General features: G+C 38.8%; 1 protein-coding gene across 1 annotated transcript; it reads right to left on the reverse strand.

Moving 5' to 3' along the window:
• Positions 1–19601: 19601 nt before the first annotated feature.
• On the reverse strand, positions 19602–20848 carry LOC130657895 (uncharacterized). Its single transcript, XM_057460883.1, has 2 exons — positions 20614–20848; positions 19602–20572 (listed from the first exon to the last, which is right to left on the reverse strand). The coding sequence occupies exons 1-2, from the start codon at positions 20846–20848 to the stop codon at positions 19602–19604; spliced, it is 1206 nt and encodes a 401-aa protein (XP_057316866.1).
• Between the last annotated feature and the right edge of the window lie 2701 nt (positions 20849–23549).

The following is a 23549-nucleotide window of genomic DNA, read 5'->3' on the forward strand; positions in this document are numbered from 1 at the left end:
GTCAGGAAAAGCTGGCTGACTTTAGGAAAGACTAGGGACACTAGGAAAGACTAGTAATGTATCACTTGATACCTGACTTGACTGTCCTTAAGCAAACCCTTAAGGAAATGATTTTGATTTGATTACTTCGGACCCCAATCTACGGTATGCGCCAATAGATGAATGGCTAATGGGTTAATTAGTCGCTAGCGAATCCTCACAGTTGTGACGAAGCTGTGAAAATTATAGCCTTGCCCTGTGCGCCAGGCAACGCAGGGTGGTCCTTTGTCCTGTGCATATTAGTTCACTGTAGTTCTGTATTCTACTTTTCATAATCCTCAAAGCTGCTACGGTGATAATGATATTGATTTTGAAGTAAATAAAACAGCTGTTTGTCATTCAAACCAACTTCCTTCTTTAGAAAGTTGCAGAGTTGTTCTTGAAGATATTAACTCTAAACGGGGTGCTGAAAAGTTTCAGACAGTAAATGTGTCTCCGAATAAAACTCACACGAGTCATTCCTGTCACACTGATGAGAAGTATCTCGAACATCTGCACATCAAAACACCAATTAAAAGGGGGGAAATGAACGATCCACTTTGGTCTGTCTCAGACAAATCTGTTTGCAACAGACTATCTAATTCTATTAACAATTGTGACTCTTTGTCATCTAAAGTCAAACTTCTTAAAGACACCATCTATGAGGAAGGCGTGAACATTTTTGGGCACCCAGAGGCTAATCAGCGTAAAAATCTCTCTGGAAAAAACAGGAGAACCCTAAATTCTATAAAGTCAATTAAGTTAAACTCTCTGTTTGCACAAGTGGAATTTGCTTCTAATCCTGTACAAAAGTCAGCTCTCCAACAGCTGCTTTTAGAAACTAGGGAGAAAATTAAGGTTGTGCGTCGCTCAGAAAGACAACAAAAAAAGAAAACTAGTTTCAGAAAGCCTCAATCCGCTTTTAGGAATAACCCCTCTTCAGCTGGCAAAGCCTTACTTAATCCCAAATGCAACGTTAAATTGCGTGTTAGTCAGCATTCCTTGGACAAACATGAATCCTTGACTGTTAAAGATGAGTTCTATGATGTTCCCTTGAGGAATTTAGATGGTCTTACTGTTGCCCCGTCTTTCTTGGAATCATTTCCGTCTTCTTCCCTTAAATACAAAGATTTTTTAATTCTCTTAGCTATCAGACGAAACGCGTCTTCCCCTGGTTTAAATGCTATTTCATATAAAAAATACAAAAAATGTCTTCAAATAGATACCCTCTTGTTTAATGTTTTTTAATCGTGTTTAAAAAATTGTGTTGTACCTGTTTAATGGCGTTATGCTCGTGAAATTTATATTTCTAAATTAAAAACTCCTATGGACTCCAACATAACTGACTTTCGACCTATCGCACTTCTAAATGTCGAAGGGAAGCTCCTATTTAGCCTTGTATCAAGGCGATGGAAGCTCACATTATAGCCAACAACAAATTCATCAATACGTCCGTCCAAAAAGAGTGACGACTCCACTTATTACCCCAGTAAAAAAAAAAGTATTAGCAGGGGGGTTTGATCACACATGGCCATGTTTGCAACGCTCATCAAACTGCTTTAGTTGAAAAAGAGGTAGTGTTGTGCGGTTCCCATTTCATTTTACAGCTAAAACGTTTTGCCAGTGCCAACGGCCTTGTGTCAAAAATTGCCTCTCGTATTACTGCTTACCCTGGTACCCTTTCCATACCTTTTACCGTAGATGGAGAAGTGAAATTTCGTAAAAAATTTCAATTAAGGGCTATTATCAACCATTGCAGAAACTTAAATAATGGTCACTACACAACCATAGCCTTCTACCAAATGGTACACAGGTGGATACATTGCAACGATAGAGCAGTAATTTTCTGTGATGACCGCCTTATTTACAGTCACGAGTCATATGTTTTTTTTTTTAGAAGAGCTGAGATAAGAATATTTTAACCGAAATGACTCAGCAAGGGGGCTTGACTACACTCACTCTTGTCTTTGGAGAGTGACGACTCCACTTATTACCCCAGTCGAAAATAAAACAAAATCAAATAAAAATTAAGTTAGCAAGGGGGTTTGATCATACTAGGTCTTGTCTTTGGAGAGTGACGACTTCACTTATTACCCCAGTTAAAAAAAAGAAAAGAAAAAAATATTAGTAGGGGGGTTTGATCACACATGATCTTGTCTTTGGAGAGTAACGACTCCACTTATTACCTGAGTTAAAAACAAAGAATAGCACAGTTGAACAGAAAATGGTCAAAGTTTACTTTAGGAAGATAGGGATGTCTAGTTTCTGCTGATGACCGTCCGCGGACCTCTTCGAGGTGACCCAGCTAGACATCCAGGGTACTTAGGTTCAGAAATATGGGTCGAAACCTACCTGCCCTGTGTTGTGTCCTTTTTATTTTTTTATATATTTATTAATTAATTCCTTGTAAAAAGGGAGAATTGTGCTTTTAGAGGCATTTTCTCTAGAGGAGTACAACCTCTAGCTTATTTCCAAAGACCTAACAGGTTGAGTTCATCATTGCGGTGGCTTGCCACCTCTTTGTAAATTATTTTCTTATTGTCACTGTCCGAAAGGATAATGAATGACAATCTGGAAAGACAGATTGACACTGGGAAAGACTAGACCCTTACTTTTTATTTATTTGCTTATTTTTTTATGTGTGTGTATGTATGTGTGTTCTTTTTCTGTTATTTTTCTGTTACATGTAACATCACACTCCCTATTGACCAGTTATAAGTGAAGTATTCAGCAATAGACAGATAGTACTGTCACGCAAGGGGTCAATAGGTAGAGTTGTTGGATGACATGAAAAACATGCCTGCTGAAACCGCGTAAAAGTTGGCAGCCCCAACCCAATTGTTATCTGTCGCTCCCACCAAGCTTAGGCCGGCCCGTGGGATTTTTATGGTCTACAACAAAGTTAAATTTTTTAAACAATGATACCCCCAACGATATAGACCCTGACCGTATTAGGACTGCCCCTACGGATATCGATTTCGTTATTACTAACTCCTCTGTCCTTCCTGCTACCTGTGATTCTTCGTTACTCCCTTCCACTAGGCATTGGATATTAAAACCGTGTAAAGTTGTTTTGCAAAATGTGCTAGCTTTTGATTCCACTGAAAAGTCTCGGCTGCTGAAAGCTAACCCGGATAACTCCCACAGTGTTCTTTCTCAGCAATCAACAGAGCCTGACCATCTTAGCACTATGAAATGGAAACAACCTATTGCTTGGCCGAAGTCAATTGACACAAAATTGTGGAATTCCCTTGATGATGCAGTTTTCCACAATCTTCTAGGCTCTTACCCATTGTCAAAAAAAGTGGAGCTGTTGGAATCAACAATATACTACCATGCGTCTCACCTGTTTGGTGTAAGGTCACTTCCCCAGCACAACCTATCCGGTTTGAACAGCAGAGCTTTACGCGGCATCAGTTTGGTGAACGAGAAGAACAATCTACTCCGAACTCTTAAGAGCACATCTGAACCAGTTGAGAAAAGCAACATGCAAAACCTTTTAGATGATATAATGACCAAGTTAAGGTTACTTCACAGAGGTGAGCGGAATAGGAAAAAACGTTGGAAAATCTCGAATTCACGCCGGGCTTTCTCTAAGAATCCTTATCAGGCTGGGAAAAATATTTTATATCCTAAATGTTCAATAAAACTTGAAGTTGCCCAGGACGAAATGGATTCACACAAACATTCAACCTTGAACGATCCTTCACGCCATATACCTCTTTCAGATCTCCCTGGATTGCCTTCACCACCAAATGTAGTCTCAGCTTTCGATTCTTCCAAGCTAAAATTCAAGGATTTCCAAGCTGTCCTACATTCTCGTAGAAATGTTTCTTCTCCTGGGCTGAACCAAATTCCGTACACAGTATATAAGAATTGTCCTCATTGCATCGTTTCTGTTTAACATTTTTCAAGCTTGTCTAAAGAAGTCTTTTATTCCTGTGCAATGGAGAATTGCATCAGAAGTTTACATACCTAAAAACAACACACCTTGTCCATCCAACATAAAGGATTTTCGCCCCATAGCTCTGCTGAATGTTGAAGGAAAGCTCTTTTTTAGTTTGATTTCCAAGCGGTTAGAATCGCATATTATAAAGAAAAACATCTTCATTAATACTTCCATTCAAAAAGGTTGTATGGAAAAAGTTCCGGGTTGCTGGGAACACATGTCTCTTGTTTGGTCCACACTTAAGAATGCGAAGGCACAACATTCTTCACTTTTAGCCATATGGCTTGATATTGCTAAGGCGTACCCTTCAGTTCCGCACAAGCTGATTTTTATGGCTCTCAGACGCTATGGTGTACCAGAATCCTTGATAAAGCTCATACAGCTATACTACGACAGCCTGTGGAGTAAGTCTTTTTCGGCTTCTGCTCCATCCAGTTGGCATCAACACTGTAGGGGAATTTTTATCGGCTGTACACTTTCCATTATACTATTTCTTGCAGCTATAAACGTTATTATTGAATATGTGTTTGTTACCCCCAGCCTTATTGATACTGAAGGTAATAAAAACAAAATCCCCGACCAATCCCCAATAAAAGCTTTTATGGATGATATATTCTTAGTGTCCACGTCAATTCCAAGTACTCAAAATTTATTAAACAGGTGTACAACAGCGCATCATTGTTATTGATAAGGTAAAAGTCGTCCAAAGTTCACCGTTTACAGTTGGGAGCGAAAAAAGATTTTCTCTTTTCATTAGGAAATGGTTAAAACTACATCATTGAATTTCCAACATTTCCTTATATTCCTCGACATCGCCTTGTCCTCTTCCCCTGAAAAGTCTTGCATGTGTTCTCAAATCTGCCAAAATCAGTGGACATATGTTACTAAGAGATTCTGTCGACCCTTGTGTGTCTAAGTGCGTACCAGATTTAAAAGCTGGAAATTGGAAAGTTAGTGAGGCAGTTCTTTCGGCAGATAGTCAGCTCAATTTCAAAAGGATTTTAGGTTTGCATCAGACTGGTCGAGCTGGCTTAGGGCTCTTAGACCACAAAAATATTCCACCAAAAGGCACTTATGCTTACCGAAAGCTTGTTTCCAATATCATGGAAGAAAATGAAGAAGATATTTACCATGCCAGAGCTGTACAGTTGCATTTGCAAGGCTATTGGACAACGTGGTGCTCTTATGTGAAAAATGATTTATCTTGGGGAACAATTCTTTTACTGCCACAATGTCTAACTTCCTTTTGTATAGGGGCAACTACGACACCCTTCCCTCTCCAATTAATCTTGCGAGATGGGGAATTGAGAAAGGCAAAAGTTGCATTCTGTGCAAGAAACCAACCTCAAATGTCTCTCACATATTGGGTGCCTCCTGTAGGACCTCCCTTATGCAGGTTAGATACACATACCGCCATGACTTGCTTTTAATTGTTTTGGTTAAGGCATTAAAATGATATCATATGAACCTCTTAAGGTTTCCAAGTGCATCAAAATTAATTTCATTCCGGCCGGTCAATCACCATCTAAGAAGAGGCATACAAAGTCTTCAGGCCTTCTTCACCTTGCTACCGATTGGAAAATACTGTCAGATTTAGATTCCGTTTTAGTTGTTCCACCATACATTGCTATAACACAACTACGCCCAGACGTGTTATGAATATTGAGTTCTTCCAGAACTGTAACTATGTTAGAAGTGACCTGTCCATGTGAAGAGAACAAGGAATATTAGCACAAACGGAAGCTTAACAAATATTCCTTACTTTGTTATGCTATGAAAAACAATGGATGGATCGTGCATTTCTTTGCCATTGAGGTGGGCGCAAGGGGTTTCTGTTCAGAATCTGTAAAAGACCTCTTTTCGTCGCGTTGGTTTCCCTCCTAACTTTTATCTGCATGAGTGCTTCTTTTTACATCTGAATGTCTTGAAATTCTACCACTTGGGCTGAGCCTAAAAAGACCCCAATCATTCCTGAAGTAACCTTCTGTTACTACATTGTCCTTTTCGGCACCTGCAAAATACTGTTGGAAATTTGTTAATTTTTTGAACAGCTTCTGACACTGATATTTCATCAACTGACGGATACTGTTAATCACGAGTTGGCTCATTCGCCACTTTCCTAGAAAGTAATTACTCAAGGGCTCGCACCAGATCCCAAGCATGAGTGAATTTCACCAATCCTCATGTTTCCACATTTATAGGGGTTTGTTTTCAGTACAGCCGAAATTCATTAGCTTTTCGATCATCCCTGTAAAGGGGAGAACACAGAAGTTCTCCAGTGCCTTTTTATTCTTTGGAGAGAAACCTCCTTTTTTCATTAACATCTCTGTCTTAAAAGGCTAGTTATATCTGCATTGCGATGTAGTTACTTCTATTCTCTTCTTAGCCAGGGAGCTTGGCAATTGCCTTCTCTGGAAGTAACAACCCCAGTTATAACCTCAGTTCTGTAGGGAGGCCAAGTTTGCTCACTTGGTCTACAGGGTTAACGATCCTGCTATACCTGATGTTACGAAAAAGCTATATAAGGGGTTTTCTTTTTATCTTTTTTGTTTCCGTGACATTGCATCCACGATGATTACCCCCACTGACTTCAGGCTGGTCCTGACCCACGGCTGCTCCAACGCGAACGGATGGTTTGAAGGGACAACTACTTGTGTAAGGCTGAATGTTAGGGTGGTTGTCTGCTCTTATTTATAGTTTTAAATATTTTTATTTTTTTTCTATAGTAATTTCTTTGTTGTATTGTTGTCGTAATGTTCGCCTTCTGTTCTTATGTTGTCTATTATTGTGTAGGGACTGTGAGTTGTACGTATTGTATTGTGTGGAGAGGGTTGTTTGGTTCAATTGCCTTGAATTTGCAGACTATCCTTTCAAAAAAGGAGATCTTGCACTGCGTTTTGATCTTAGAGGGTGTAATTTCAACAATTTTAACTAGTTTCATCATCAGAGCTCGCTATCTTGTTATCTCATAATCATTAACTACATTAACATTGAATCCCTGGAAGGCACTCTGACCACCGTGGAGTTTGGGACTCTTTGTCTCTTGCATTAATCGCCACTTGGATGATTTTATTTGCTTGTTTAACCAAACCTTGCGATTTGGCCGGGTACAGTATTCAATTATGTGGGTTCTTCCAAGACTTTGGTCTCAATTACCATCAGAGTCCTCTTTGTCATCTCCTCTAGTAAAGTCTATAGTCCTAAATATGTCACTACTGAATCGTTCTCGTTCACCAATTGATCCTTCCAATTTCTTACGGGCACTGCAAAACAATAACGCGTTTTATCACAATCACCAACAAGATGTGCCCGAGATCCTTCAAGTTGTTTTTGACGAAATTATTGGATCTTCCCCTTTGGTTGACAATCTACTGTCTGTAATTGTGACCACAACAACGTCATGCAACTCCTGTTGTTTCTCCATTTCCAGGGAATAAAAGGATTCAATTTTAATTTTACCAACGTGTAAGTCAATAGCAGACTCTTTTAACAAATTTTTACAACCTCAGGAACTTCTAGGTGACAACAAGTGGTTCTGCCCCCAGTGTTCATCGCATCAAGAGGCCACAATTGAAACTCAGATTTCTAATTGCGGCGACTTCCTTGTTGTACAATTGTTAAGATACACATCAGTAAATGGGTCTTCTTTTAAAGACAACAAGTTAGTCAATTGCTTGCCTAAAAAACATCATGTCTTAAAGGTAGCATCTCACCCAACTGACGATGTGTCTTTCAACAACAAGTATAACTTGGTTGCTACCATTAACCACTCAGGTACATTAAAAGCATGTCATTACTGTGCCTTCATTAAGGACCAACAAAACACCTGCTTCAAATGCAACGATCGCTGTATTTCTCAAGTAGACACATTCCACTTGAATAATTCTTCGTCATACATACTTTTCTTTTCCAGAAGTTAGCTTATTTGTATGTCACACAACAAATGGGGGAGGGAATCCATAACCCTAGCGGTTTTATTTACCCCAGCTGATTTATGTTGGTCAGTGCACCGTGAAACCGGAGTTTGCTCACTCCTCTCTTTGTATAGAGACACTGTAAGAAGCACAGCAAGGGGGCTTGATATCATATCTTGTCTTTGGGCTTAACGATCCCACTTATTACCCCAGTCCAGTAGGGAGGCAGAGTTTGCTCACTTTGCTTTCAGGATTGACAATCCTGCTGCCCTTAGTCATTTTAGAAGAAGCTTTACAAGGCAGTTAGATTTTCTTAACTGGTCTTCGTGGTGTTACGCCCACGCATATACCCCAGTTATGACAGGCTGGTACTGTCATTAGGCAGGTACACAGCAACAATTATCTGTGTAAGGCTGAGTGTTGGAGCTCCATAACACATGTGGAAAGCTACAGCCAGGGTCACAAGTCCTGGCGCGCAGATAGTTGTTTGCTTCTTAAACACATTCTCTAAAGAATAATTTAAAATTTATCCGTTTTAGGATATTCACGTTATGATAAGTTTTATCTCATTTGTACCTATTCAATTCATTTTGAATTGCTTTAATATTTATTGTTTAGTGTTGTGTTCTGTCGCTGTTGTATTTTTCTGCCTTTTACGGTCAATGTTTTTAGGAAATCCTTGCAAAAAGGGGGATTTTGCTTTTTTGAAAAATCTCTAGAGGGTTGCAACCTCTAACTATAGTAGAACCAGCTGTCATTAGACAAGAAATATCATTACAGCTAGCTGTTTTGTCACCTCATCATCAATTGATGAATTCGGCACCGTTATCAGAGTTCAAAATTTTCGGTATCCCAAAAGTTGCTAAAAAACTTCTGAAAAAGTTTAAAGCAAATTAATTTGCTGATTTCCCTTTCATTGATTTTTTATGTTTTTTTATGTTTTTTTAAAATTGTTTGAACATTATTTTATTAACATTAACTGTGTTATACATAAATTAGGTTGTTATCTCACATATATAAGATACTAGATGTTTTTCTGCAATCATATCAGCTAACCGCTTGTAGAAGGCTTTGCATTCTTTTGCCATTGCACCATTCGCAGCGAACACCAGTGGTGTGAACGTACCATGTTCAATTTGCAACACCCGTTCGTTGTACTGTCGCTTCTTCTCTCTTTCGTTCATCTGAAAGAATCTCTTAATTTCTGAACGCCTGTACCTCTGAGCGTGTAGGTTAAAGACCCTTACGTCAAAGAATACTTTTTGGCTAGGCGTCCAGAAACCGAGAGCACTGATGTAAAGACGTGCTTCCTTCTAGATGTTTGCTGCAATCAGCATTGGCTCCTTCTTTACGTCATGACATACTTCTTTTAAGAGTGAGGCGGTGATGTCACGCAGTTCGTTGCTTTGCAGGGTGACCATGCCCCCTCTTTTACAAGACAAGGCATGGCAAAGGTCGAATTTTTCACCACATACGCATTCTGTCGGGAGTCGCTCGAGGTTCCAGTTATACGTTATTCTGATCCCAAAACTGCTGTTGATTCAGATCGTAGCCCCAGTCTTTAAGGGGTAGTGTTGTCAGCCAGTTCGAAACGCCACTTTCAAGTTTGCTGTCGTTCAAACGTTTTTCGGCATCCACTATCTTCTATTTCTTCTCGTAGGCTGTCGAGCTTAGCTTGTTGCTTTTTTCTCCGTTCTGCCTTGATCACTGATCACCTTCTACCTGTGTGTCTAGGATCATGTTCTTTAGATGGAGCGTGACCTGGCAGGAATTTTCATATTCTTCATTTGCTGTTCGACTAACATCTTTCAAACCAAGGCCTCCAATACGTGGTGGCAGGGACAGGAGTGATCTCTCTCTATCATTAACGATATGTCCACCAGTAATTGCTGGGATTAACTGATGTCTAAGGACCTCTTCGAACGGTTGTAAGTAGTTTTCAATCCCTGGGATTGTTCGGAAGAAGTACGTCAGCTTATGTTGATATCCAGCAATATAACAGCCGTATGCTGCTTGCGGCTGTGTTGTCGCAATCCGAGAAAGCAGAGAAATTTCATTCACCCATTTTTCGACCAATTCATTAACGTATTTTCGCTTGTACTGTCCGCTTCCTACCACCGACCCGAGATGTCTTTCTCCTTCAGTGGTTATTTTCACCCCAGTTCCTTCAAAAATCTCTTTTGCCTCGTCGAACTTCTCTGGCCTCACGATAAGCCACGACTTTGTTGGTTTGGGATGATATCCATATTTTGGCCCACATTGGATGAGATTTGACCACCAACTACGAAGTGCGACGAGGCTTCCAGATGCGCTTACATCATCCGCGAACGCCACCATCTTGTTGTTTTGATCCTCAGTTGTTGCAAGTAGGGGGGATATAGCCATCGCGTAAATAGCCATTCCGAGTGGATTACCTTGTGTTGTGCCCTCTCTTGACAATATTTCTCATTCATTGCGTGTATCGCCGCTTCACTACCTGCTTCTTGGCCGCACATTTGTGATTTTGAGGAAGCTTCCACCACATCTTTCTTTGTGACACTCATCACGATTTTTCCTGCTATACTCCTGAGTACTCCACCTACTCCAATAGGCCGTAGTCCTGGTTGTTTGTCCAGTGGGACTAGTCGGGATGCCATTATTGCTTCGAGGGAGTTGTCGTTGATGTTATCGACGCACATCCTTTTGATAACGTTTGCTAGCGCACTTCTAAGATCGTGTCCAGTGTCGCCATACATCTTCGAGAAAAGTATCTTCCTCCAACCGTCCGCATCCATACCAGATGGACCGGAACCCCCTTTCGTCATCTGGGCTGCTTTGAGAACCATTTGATCGTCTATGGATTCAAAACTGATTTGTTCCACTGTGGGAATTTCCCCTGGAAGTAGGGCTTCTTCATTTGCCTCTTTTCCATCGGGATGTTTGATTCGCAAAAACTCCATTGTTTCATTGTTTAAGGGTAATATCCCTCCTTTCATGTTGTTCGTAAGAAGCTTGATTGCACCATTCACGTTACCCTTTTGCATAAGCTCTTTAAATTGTCTTGAAAGAGCTGCCATATCTCTCTTCCCGTTGTTGGTAGGTAGTCTTGACTGAATCGCTTTCGCTTCTCTGTAAAGTTTTGCAAAGTCTCCCTTTCGCCATGTTTCCAGGCGTCGTTCGAGAGCTTCGACGTGGTCTTTACTCTTTGATCTTTTGGATGGTTTCTGTAATAGCAAGGCCGGCATAATGTGTATCAGCCTCAGCGCACAGTTCTTGAGTGGAGAATTCTCTGTCCACGAATTCAGCAAGCGTGTCGTTTCACGAATGTATGCCTTTCCGGAAGCGCCGTTTGGTAGCATAAATAGATTGCGTTTCCAGAAAACGATTTTTTCGTAAATCTCTTTAGCACTTTTCTCCATCTCACTACCTTTCGTTTCGGACCACCAGAAAGTTTCCGCAATTTGTTCTTCTTGTCGCGGTGGCAAGTGCTGCTCGGGTGCAGGGGGCGGCTGGCCAACTTCCTGATTGATTTCATTTCTCGTGCAGTGTCTTAGTTGTTGGATAATTCCACGTTCAGATTTGCATTTCTTACCACAATGTTCGCAATTAAATAGACGTTCACTCGTTTGTTCCATCTCTTCTCGGTTAATATTTGGTAAAACTCTTTCTGTATGAAGAATATTTTCCAATAGGGCTATTTTACGCTGAAAAATATTTCTCCATAGGTAAAATTTTGTTTAATTTTACCGGAGCGACGGTTCAATTTAATTGAAAATGAGATCCTGAATTTGTTAAAATGCTCCACGACATGAGCAATGTTGTTGTAATCGCCATCTGGTTTAAATAACATAGCAATCAAGCACAAACAAAGTAAAAAGTATTAAATACTGTACACGCTGTTAGAATCCTGTAGTGGTCATCGGCTTCAATGGAGCTTTCTTTATCTGACATAAATTTCAGGCAGTAAGTTGTGCAAAGCTTTGTACAAACACCAACAGCGTCTCTACTAAACGTTATCATAAGTATGTGCTGTCTAAAATTGTTAGCAATTAAAAATCAGTGACACGTCCATATTTCTTGGGCTCCTCTTTTCAAACGAAGTTTGTTCGAAGAATCTAATACCTTTTCTAATGTTTTATGAACGCCTTGGTTACCAACTTCTTGACGGAGTACTTTATTGATAATGTCAAACATCTGTCGGTCTTTTTTCTTTTAAAATACTATAAACATATCTAGTGTAAGGTTTGTATATGAGAAATGCAAATTTGAATAACTTCTCTAACACGCAGACTTTTTAATTAAAACAATTCAATGCTTACTTCTCTTAACTGAATCATCACTAATTAGCGGGTTAAGCAACTTTAGTAGGACATGCGAAATTTTTCAATAGGCTTTTGCTGTTTTTGTAGGATCCTTGAACCAGTATTGAGCGTTTTTTACACAATCTGGCACTGAAACGTTTCACATTTATTTTCTACACGTATTCATTTTCGCGCTTAAAATATATCGTAACAAAAGGTAACAAATTAAAAAAAAAGTTTTTTTAAAGTCCTCCTGGAGTGCTCATCGTTCGTTTCTTCGAAACGCAAAGACTGACCACCAAACCAATGTTTATATAGCTTTTAAATTTTCCGTTCGAAATTATCAAAACCAAGTTAAAATAACCGAGACCAAAAACTTGGTTTCGGTTATTTCTAAAAAAACCTGTGTAAATAAGATTCTAACGGTGATATGCGACTTGTATCGAAAACATCTTACTAAACCGACGACGTTTTCGATTTTCTAATAAACTTGTACATTTCTAACGATTTTGGGGGACGTAAACATACCTTTCTCCTCGATTTTTTTTCTCTGTCTACATTTCTTGTCTTTGCGGAGGGCCCTAGAATAAAAAGAAAAACATAACAAGTTTATAATTACTGAAATATGCGGTTTAATGTTACCTTGCAACAACAGTGTTTGTTTAGTATAGAAAACCTTGTTCATTCCTGAAAAAGCTTTGGTTTGTACTAGACAAAAGTATGAAAACTGGTCTGCCTTTACACACACGCGTGAAGTTAACCATAACCAAAATAGATGAATAAACTGGTTTTGTGTATGGTCATCACAATATGTGACATTGTCAGGTCATGCTCTTTGTTACCAGTAAAGAAGATTTTAATTTGGGGGGTTTCGTTGTATTACAATCATCAGTCAAGATTTAAATTAATTATTTTTTCCGAATTTTGTTGTGGATAAAGTTTCGTAAGAAGAAAGAACTTGTTTTGTTGTTGTTTTTGTGTTTAAGAAGAGAAAAAAGGAGTGCATTTTGTGGAATAAATTCAGAGAAAACTTATTTTGTGAAGTCTGTAAAATTGTGATTTAAATATAGGGACAATTTTACAGCTTACATTTAAACTTCTCCATTAAAAGTTAAAAGCATATGCCTAGTTGGTATAAAGCATCCAGACTACAGCATTTTACTCCCTTATCAGTATTCTTAACTGTTGCAGGAACCTTTCTGTTAAGCATGTCCATTATCTGAAAAGGAAAATTGATCTTGTTCTTCTAAAGTGTGACACATAGGTAGAAAAGATGGATTATATGCAAAATTTAAACAAATTTAAACTTGCCTGCTCCAGTGTAGGTCTTTCTGATGAATCACAAGTCCGAATTTTCTTTATTATGGGTGATATGAGTTTATAGTCTTATATTGTCTTTAGATGATCTACTAAAGGTTTTTTATTGTTCTGTAGCGCTTCTAAAAGCAACGAATCATTATCAACTGGCAAAGCATGCATGCTTGGTCAGACAAAATTTCATAGATTGTGATGGACCATGGGTATACATCTGTTTGGTATGTTGGTTTCATCAGTAACCTAGTGCATAGTTCAGGGGTAGTGTAAGTGCCGTCCCAACACATTGTTTTGTTGTTTTAAATGTTGCTGTGATAGTATTCTTTATGTCAGGTATGTCATCAAAATCTGGTACTTTCACATGGAAATTATTTACTGAACCAAAAAGTAACAAATTCGAAGGTTTAAAGTCTTTATGGATAATTTCGAGATCATCCAAACCGGCTGTAGCTTGTTTGATGACATTTATCCTTTCATTAAAAATAAAATGATCATTCTCGTTGATAATTGACATCATCTGTCCAACATTGTGCACTCATCTCATCACCAATCAACAACTGACAACTGACAATATTTACAAATGAATGCAGATAGGTTACAACAAAATCCCTGAAAAGAAGCCACATTTGTATGGCTTAACTACTTGTCCGCTACTTTGGAAAGCCTCTTCTTTGCGTGCTTCTGTTTCAGAACTTTTACAGCAAATAATTGACTGTCTTTTTTGTGACAATATAAATTGCTGATGCACCTTCACTGATCTTGTCAGAAAACGTCAATGGCAGGTTTGTTTTATAAAGTTTAAGGATCTCTTGAATTGCATCACACTCCGTTGGATTAAATAAAATTGTACCTTCATTGTAGTTCTAAAATATACAAATATTTTTAATGTCAAGACAATTTATTTCCCACAAAATGCCTATTCTTTCTTTATGAACCAACAAGTAAAAACACAAATTTAGAACCACAAAAAGCGAAATAATATTATCATAATTGAACAACTCAATTGAAAAAGTTGCTCTTCTGTTGCACTGTGAATCTTAGTTGTCATAAGTAGACTTACAGCCTTCTGAGTCCTATCTAGTTACATAATGAACCTATAATATCAATGCAGTAGTGTGTGATAATGATTTAAATAAAAAACTTTTTTTCTTTTTTTTCTTTTTTTTTTTAATTTTATCTTGAAGGTTTTTTGTAATTTGAGGTTGATATTTACAAGTTTTGCAATTACCTGTTTTGTCTTAGACTCTTAGAGTTTTTGTTTGTATTTAATTGCAATAACTTCTAAAAAATATGATAACATTTAGCCAGAAAAATATAAGCTGTTATGCAAAGCACTTATATAAATGACATACTTTTTCATGCCATGGTAAATTATTTTCTCCATAAAAGTATAAAATTTCTTTCCCAGGCCTAATATCTCTCTGTTCGAAAAAGCACAGTGGGTGTGATTATGATATGCAAACACTTTCTTCGTTACAGCATTGGTGAAATATTTAAAATCATTAACCAACCAAACCAAATGGTAGCAGCAAGCCTAAATATAATATATATAATTTATAAAACTAAAGCTTTTTAAAGTCAATCCTCCACATTAAAAACACAGTGATAAGAAAAATATATCAAAAACTTTTGGCAGATTATAAAAATGAGCATCTCTTTAATAATAGCCGTATTCCGTCTGTCTGAGTGTCCGTGAAAGACGCGTCCTGTAACGGAAACACGAAATTTTTAAAATGCGCACTAATACCAAATGCGATATATTTTTAACAAATTTGTTTTTCCCGCTCGACGTAGAATACATTCACGACGCCTAACTCTTTAAAAAACAATCCAAGTTTTTCGAGGCCGGACCTACAAAGACCATTTTGATTTTGAAAATGGTCATGTGTGATCAGTGCATGAGGATTGTGGTAGACCTGTTTGACTTTTTTATCTTCTAAAAGCTTTATATTTTTGTAATATTTGTTTTTTGTTTGTTTTCAATGTTAGAATGAATATATTGTCACGTTTTTTAGCCACGTGCAGATCCTAAACGCACCAGTTTAGGATGTTTGGATAGAAATGAAGATTTTAAAGGTTAGCTAGCTAGAGTCTTACTTCTTACTATTCTATATGGTATAAGAGCTTTTTATCCTAGGCAACATTTACTTTTATGTTATGTGACTATTTAGCTAGCTAGCTAGCTAGTTTCTTAGCTAAACCTCTGGGTAAAAAGTGAGAGTATAAAAATGCAGTTTGGCTACACCAATATTCTTAAGCAATAATTCTTATGATAAATGCAGTCAGTTTGCTAGGTAGCTACACCTTTTCTTATTTTCCTGAAAACCTTTTCTGCAAATAAAATGGCGGAGCGATTGACTTGGACAGGTAACGACAGGCTGTTCCCTGTCTTTTTATGTAAACCGAAGTTGCAATGAAGTTATTTTGTAAAAGAGAATTACGCTTATACACATTTTCAGCTCTGTTTAACTATACTAAGCACTTAGCCCAGTGTTAACAACAAACAGTTTTTTTTGGAAAACGCTCTTACGCCAATGCGCATGTGCGACATAGTTTACATGTACTTCTGAGGGGTCAGCCCACTGGGGCAATCAATTTTTAAACTTTCTTGGGAATCACACCTGTACAGATGAGCAACACTATTTACCTGAACTAACCGCTCAGCCCTGTGTTAGCAATGGACTTTTTATCGTGTTATTATTTAAACAGAGTCTGCCAGAATTTTTTTTTTAAAAGGATATTAAACCTATACGCCTGTGAAATAGCGTTTAACTGTACTAAGCACTCGGCTCGGTGTCACAATTAATTTTTTACCTTTACAAAAACTTATTCTGCAGAATAAAATAATATTACCCATTGTTTTTGTTATGACGGAGTAACAACGGTTTGTGAACTCTGTTTTAATTCAGCTTTTGTTGCGGGAAAGTTATTTTTTGAAAAATATGTTACAGTCGCAACACAATGGTGTGTGCTCTTCACTTGATTTACAACATACTGCATACCCGTAATAAAGTCATCCACCTCACCGGGTTGCAAAGTTTGCGGTTCTTATTAAGGGCTCTTCAAAGCGTTCAACAACAGTTACTTGTGACTTAACCCGGCGTTTCGACGCTGGCTTTCTTGCAATGCAGTATGAAAAAGGACAGGCGAACTTGTGTATTTTTTCATGGGTTATGGGTATTGATGATCACTTATCAAGATTATGTGTAAAGGACATAATTTGTGTTAAACTAAAAGTTCAGTACCTACGGCATATCTGTCTTACCCGAGTCACACAACAGAGTAGGACAGATGAAAAGTTATAGATGAAAGAAATGTCTAGTTCCTGCTGAAGACTGTTCGCAGACCTTTTATGAGGTGACTCAGCTAGATATTTTGGGTACCTTGGTTCAGGAAAATGAGTCGAAATCTTTGTACCCTTTACAGAAGTCCTGTCCTACTCTCTCTGTCTGTTTGTTTGTTTAATTTTTGTGCCAATTACCTCCTTGGAAAAAGGAAGAATCGTGTTCCTTTATATGAACATATTCTTTAGAGGAGCAAAACCTCTAGAATTTAATTTTTAAGACTTAACTGGTCGAGTTTATCATTGTGCGTGCACTTTGTAATTTTCATTCTTAACGCAGCATTCCACCAGTTAGAACTAGACGAGTCTTGCAGATATATAACAGCGTTCCGCACACAACAAGATAATGCAGTACAAACGATTAATATTTGGTGCAAATAGTGCTTCAGAGGAACTACAACATACGATCCAATCAATACTTTCAGACATAAACGGTGCAGACAATATTGCCGATGACATACCAGTTTACGCAACAACGACAGAAGAACATGACAGAATCTTGACACAAGTGTTTAAGAGACTATCGGATAAGGGAATAACATTAAACTTACACAAATGCTTGTTTGACTAACATAACCTTGAGTATTTCGGCGGCGTGTTTTCAGCAGAGGCGATGAGACCAAGTCCGACAAAAATTAACAGTCTTTTAAACGTGAACCGAACTACAGACGTCAAATCATTAAGAAGCTTTTTGGGGATGATTAATTATTTAAAAAGATTCATTCAGAACTACAGTACCATTACTTATCCTCTCCGACGTTTAATGCAAAAAAATGTAAAATTTGAGTGGAATACAGAATGCCAAGAAGCGTTTGTAACTTTGCAACAACATTATCCGAAAAGTCGTGTCTGTCATACTTTGACGAAAACAAAGAAACACTCGTGTTCTGCAATTGTAAGAAAAATGTCATAGATGATATCTTACTCTTCAAGATCACTTACGCAACCGAAAATGACTCCCAGATAGAACGGAAATGTTTAGCAGCGACTTATGCATTTGAAAAAAACATTTTGTACCTTTACAGAAAGCACTTCGCACTTTTTAGTGACAAGAAAGCATTAGTAAATATACTGTCCCAAATCAATCCCAAATCAACACCGCCCCCGCGAATTGAACGAATGATGTTGCGTCTACAGAGATACAACTTCATTCCGGCCGGTCAATCACCATTTAAGAAGAGACATACAAAGTGTCCAGGCCTTTTTCACCTTCCTTTTGATTGGAAAATACTGTCAGATTTAGATTCCGTTTTAGTTGTTCCACCATACATTGCAATAACACAACTACGCACAGACGTGTTATTAATATCCAGTTCTTCCAAAAATGTAATTATGGTAGAACTGACTTGTCCATGTGAAGAGAACACGGAATATTGGCACAAACGAAAGTTTAACATATATTCCTTACTTTCTTATGCTATGAAAAACAATGGATGGATCGTGCATTTCTTTGCCATTGAGGTGGGTGCAAGGGGTTTCTGTTCAGAATCAGTAAGGACCTGTTTTCGTTGCCTTGGTTTCCCTACAAACCTTTACGTTCCCTATTAAAATCCCTAACTTTTACCTCCATGGGTGCTTCTTTTTACATCTGGATGTCTCGAAGTTATACCACTTGGGTTGAGCCTGAAAAGGTTCCAATCATTCCTGAAGTTTCTTCTGTTACAAATATGGAATGTAAGATATCAAAAACCCTTGAGAAATCTTCCGCAAGTCACACAAAATCATATAAAATCAAAAACCCCGAAAAACTTGCTACAAGGTCTTCCAAAACAACAGTCGCATTGTCATCTAACCCTGATTTTAGGAATAGCGGTCTAAAAAACTTGGGAAACACATGTTATGCAAACTCCATCTTACAATGTTTTTATAACCTTCCAAAAGTTCAAGAAGCCATTTCTGTCAGCAAAACAACCTCAAAGTTAGGCGAAGCATTTGTAGGTGTTCTTCAAAGTTTGGCTGTTTCTAGAAATCCAGTTGATCCCTCCCATTTTTTGCGTGCTGTGAAACATCATATCTCAGCTGCGAAGGGAAGTGCATTTAATATCTTTTCTCATTCCCCGAGGTTCTTGAAAATCTCTTACCTGGTCTGTCATGAGACTTTCCATTTCTTGGAAGTCTTTTTAATATTGGCATCAAGACATCAACCACTTGCAATTCATGTCATATTACCAGCTACTCAGAAGTTATAGCACCATGCATCCAACTTTCTCTGCAATCTTCGTTACAATCTTCCTTAGATAATTTCTTTAAAAGCGAGGAGTTGTCAGACACTAATGCCTACTTCTGTCATTTTGCAACGCTCATCAAACGGTTCTAGTTGAAAAAGAGGTATTGTCGTGCGGCTCCCATCTCATTTTACAGCTAAAACGTTTAACCAGTGCAAAAAATTTACCCCAAACTGGATTTTTTAAAGGAGACAATTTTGCGATCCATCATGTTATTAGCTAACTTTCAAAATCTGATAATACACAACTTTAAATTGACAAATAATAACTACAATTGCTGTCAATAATACAAAATCAATGAATGAGGATTGTACTTTAATTTAGAGTTATAGCAGTAATAGCACTATCAATTGTTAGTGGCAGAAGCTGATAACAGTGCGTGGCGAAGTTTTAAATAATCGACAATAGAACTCTGAAAAGTGTTAGGAGGGGTATAGTTGGCAAACATATAGATGTGTGGATAAGACTGCTAAACAATATTATATATTCAATATGTGGACGTAATGTCCCAAATTTTTGTGATGCCGTTGAGTCCTGCAATCCGCGAGGAACATTCTATCATAGCCCTATAGATAGGTGGATATATCGTCTATAGCAGTCACTAGACCATCTCCCAATGATTTTAATAGCTGAGTCCGGAATGCCACATGACGCTGCTGCAGAAGCACCTCCAATGCGAAAACTATGTGTATTAAGATCAACGTGAAGTGATAAACTAATTTTTAGGAAGGAAGACACATATTTTTTGGTAACAAAGTCGCCGCAATGTAAAACAAACAATGGACCTGGCGTTGTATCGCGAAGGAGAAGGTAATTTTCCAAAGCAGCTACTGGACAGAGCTCACCGCCAATACGAGCCAAGCGAATTTTGAAACCCATTCGAAATGGATCAGTTTTGAAACACTTTATATTAACAGTTGCTATGTTAGAGTCCGAGTCAATAAAAATATCTGTGGCCATGAGATTTACAGAGGCATCAAATGTTTTAACTGATGGTGACACATATTCAGAAACGCGAAGATGACCGAAGAACGCAAGTAGGATGAGGGCACGCCACATTAGTTTATCTATAGGCTTAAACCCTGATTGGCCAACAAATCGCAGCATATCCCGCAAATGAACAGGGGTGATTGGTAGACGTCTTAAACGTTGATGTGGGTGTGATCTGCGAATACCACCCACGACATAGTAGAGGCGACGCATTGTATAAATTTGTGTGGAGAAGCCAAGAACTACACTTTGGTATTGAATTGCGGATAAATACACTTTAATAGTGTTATATGTAACGTGGCGAGCTTGGAAGGTAACATAGAGTTGCAAGGTGCGTTCAACTGCAGGATATGGTGCGATATGCAGGCTTTTGCAGAAACGAACATAACTACGGTGGCCAGATAAATAAGTTCGTCTAGTGTTTGGAGCAGGAGCAGCAGTAAAGTAACACCTCAATTCGTCTTCAAGACTTCCAACACTGATTGAGGTAGTGGAGAGGGTTCTGCTAGTGCGTCTGGACACGTCTTGAATAGTTGCACCTGTAAGCGAGAAAGAAGATCTGCATAAACGTTAAACTGACCCTCAATATGACGTAACAACAAGTTTATGTTATGTTGTGCAAGAAAGAAAAACAATTTCCTGACCAAGTTCATGATGTGTGGGCATTTACATGAGCCGCTACACCATATCTGAACAACAGCCTGGTTATCTGTGAAAATTATGACTTGTTTATTCCTCCATTCAACACCCTCAACAAAAAACAGCCACAACAATTGCCAGTAACTCATAATAGGAAATGCTATGTTGCAGGGCATGGCCTAATTCTATTGAAAACCATTTTCCACCATAAAATCCACCGAGCCCAATGCCTGATCCATCAGTAAACAACTGAAGGGACGATGAGTAGAGAGTTTCTGTGTGAATAATAGCTATCCCGTTCCACGTTGGAAGAAATGCCCACTACCACTCGATGTCCCTCCTAGATTCAGAGGTGATAGTGATGTGGTAATTTAAGTGTTTAACCGTAGATGCTAGATCAATCAAGCGGCGTAGGAAGATACGGCCACATTTTACCACTTTACAGGCAAATGAAAGTGAGCCTATAAGAGACAAAAGCTCCCTCTTCTTACATTTTTTTCTTGGTGAGCCACCCTTTTAAAGCGACCATCAAGGCATCAAACTTATCTTCAGGCAGACGTATCACAAAATTAACAGTGTCAATTTGTATGCCCAGATAGGTTATAACCTGAGATGGACCCACTACTTTATCGAGTGCAAGTGGAACGCCAATAACCTTAAAGACATTCTTGATGAGGTCAACCAAATACTGGCATTCATTTTTTTGTAACGCCGCAGTAATGAAGTCATCAAAATAATGCAGTAACTCATTGATCATTGCTACAAAATGTAAGATAAAGTTTAATAAATCTGCAAAAGTATTAAATATGTAAGGCGAAGAGCGTCCACCAAATGGTAAAACTACATCAAAAAAATACCTCCCTTGCCACTTATATCCTAGTAGATGCCAGTCATATCAAGTTTTGCCATGTAACAATTCTTGCCCATTCTTTTGACCATCTCTACCGCATCATCAAAGGATGAATATGAGACCGAGTAATCCTCTCTCGATATGCCATCATTTACTGAGGAGCCTCTGGGTGATGAGAGGTCTAAGACCACCCTTACAGTACCATCTTTTTTGGGTGCTGCACCCAGAGGCGAACAGTGGAAACCTGGAAGCGGTGGTAAATCAAAAGGTCCAACTGTATGACCACGATTCAACTCTTTTAAAATTGCTCCTGATACCTTATGAGCATGAAGACTTATTGTTAGAATCACTAGAGGCTAGAGAGCAGTCAAAAAAACCAAGTTTAAAACCAAATTTAAAGCCGGAAACAATAAAATTTACAATTAATCTATTTGGGTGTCCTGCAAGCAAGGACTCCAAAATATTCACATTGATGGGCGTGAAAACAGGCCTTACAACTGGAAAAAAATTACTTGGGACTTGGTGCAGAGGGCCGGAGTGAACAGCGGGAGGATGGGTGCATCCTGTCACACAAAGTGCATCTGTGAACGAAGTGGCAAGTATCCTCTCTGCAAGGTAGGCCGCTATTGTATCTGTAACACCAACCTGCCCGCTGTCCATTACCCCACGAGCGGGAGGCATTCCGAAACCTTGTGTCCCCAGTTTGCCGAGAACCAGAGGGGCAGTTGCTGGCAAAATGTCCCTCTTTCCGGCAGGTAAAGCAATGTGAGCCAAACCTGCTAGCTGGAGATGTCGAGGCTGGGGCAAGACGTGTGCTTGCTCCTCGAATGTGGTTATTGAATAAAAGCTCATCGAACTTATCCCACTTCCTGGTTGGATCATTTGCTATTTGCAACCTATGAAGCTGATCGTAAATGTAGACTGCGCTAAACTTATACTGATTGGCGAAATTAACGACCATCTGTTGATATCTAACGAGCTGGCTTGTGAGGTGTGGGAAGTAATGCAACATACACATAAAATAATTTGACCATGCCAAACACCTAGAATGGAAGTCCTTAACCTTAGACTTATTAAAGCTTTTTTGATTAAGCGACACAGTTGGCCTACCATCCATCTCCCTAATTCTTAAATCAAAATCTCCGGCATCGTCCATAGCCAGGGAGGAGAGGGCAGATGAAGAAGAATTCAGGCCAGGAGGCAAAAGAAGATCGAACTTGACATACTCACCTGTCCTAATTTTTTCCAAAACTCGCTTGGGGATAGCAGGCAATGAGCTTGCAGAGGGAGCAAGAGAAGCGGAGGAAGCAAAAGAAACTGGAGGAGCAGACTTGCACGCAGGGGCAATATTAGACATACCCGCTACCAACACGCCATCATTTGTTGATGTTGGTTCCAGAGAACCGGGAGCCGGAAAAGAACTAACGATAAGGGGCGAAGATGGCAGACTTAACGGCGACGAAATTTGCTTGTTTACAACGTTAGCAGAGGTAAACTGCTGAGTCTTAGCAAAAGTTGCAAGTTCATTTTTTAGGTATGATTTCATTTCATCGGCAAATGCTTTTGGGTTGAAATTTGAATTTGAGATTTTTCGGCGTCTCAGTTTAAGGGAAGACAGTTTCCGTTTTTTCTTTCCCACCACCCCAATAGCTGGACTGCTTTCAACAAATTATGAAGCATTGGGGCCTTCGTTCTGATAATTTTTTATGGGGGTTACAGTCCACGTACCCCTTTTTTCTTCGTCATTGCTACTTATCACTTTCTCAGGTATAGCGTTATTTTCTAGGGCATTAAAATCAACAACATCGTTCGAAACAACAGCAGGTTCCTTTTCCTCCGTATTCACTGGATGCGCGTGGTCTTTATTGGCGCTCTCCATAATGCTTATAGCAAGTTCTCTAACTGATTTTCCTTGAACAGGCAGGTCGCGGCTTGAGGCAAGTAGGAGAAGGGTCTCTTTTCCCAACTTTACCCATTGTTCCAAGGAAAATAGATGGGGTGACTGCAAGAATTTTAACCAGAATGAG

This window comes from Hydractinia symbiolongicarpus, chromosome 9 (genome assembly GCF_029227915.1).
Source record: "Hydractinia symbiolongicarpus strain clone_291-10 chromosome 9, HSymV2.1, whole genome shotgun sequence".
In the NCBI taxonomy this organism is placed as follows: Eukaryota; Metazoa; Cnidaria; class Hydrozoa; order Anthoathecata; family Hydractiniidae; genus Hydractinia; species Hydractinia symbiolongicarpus.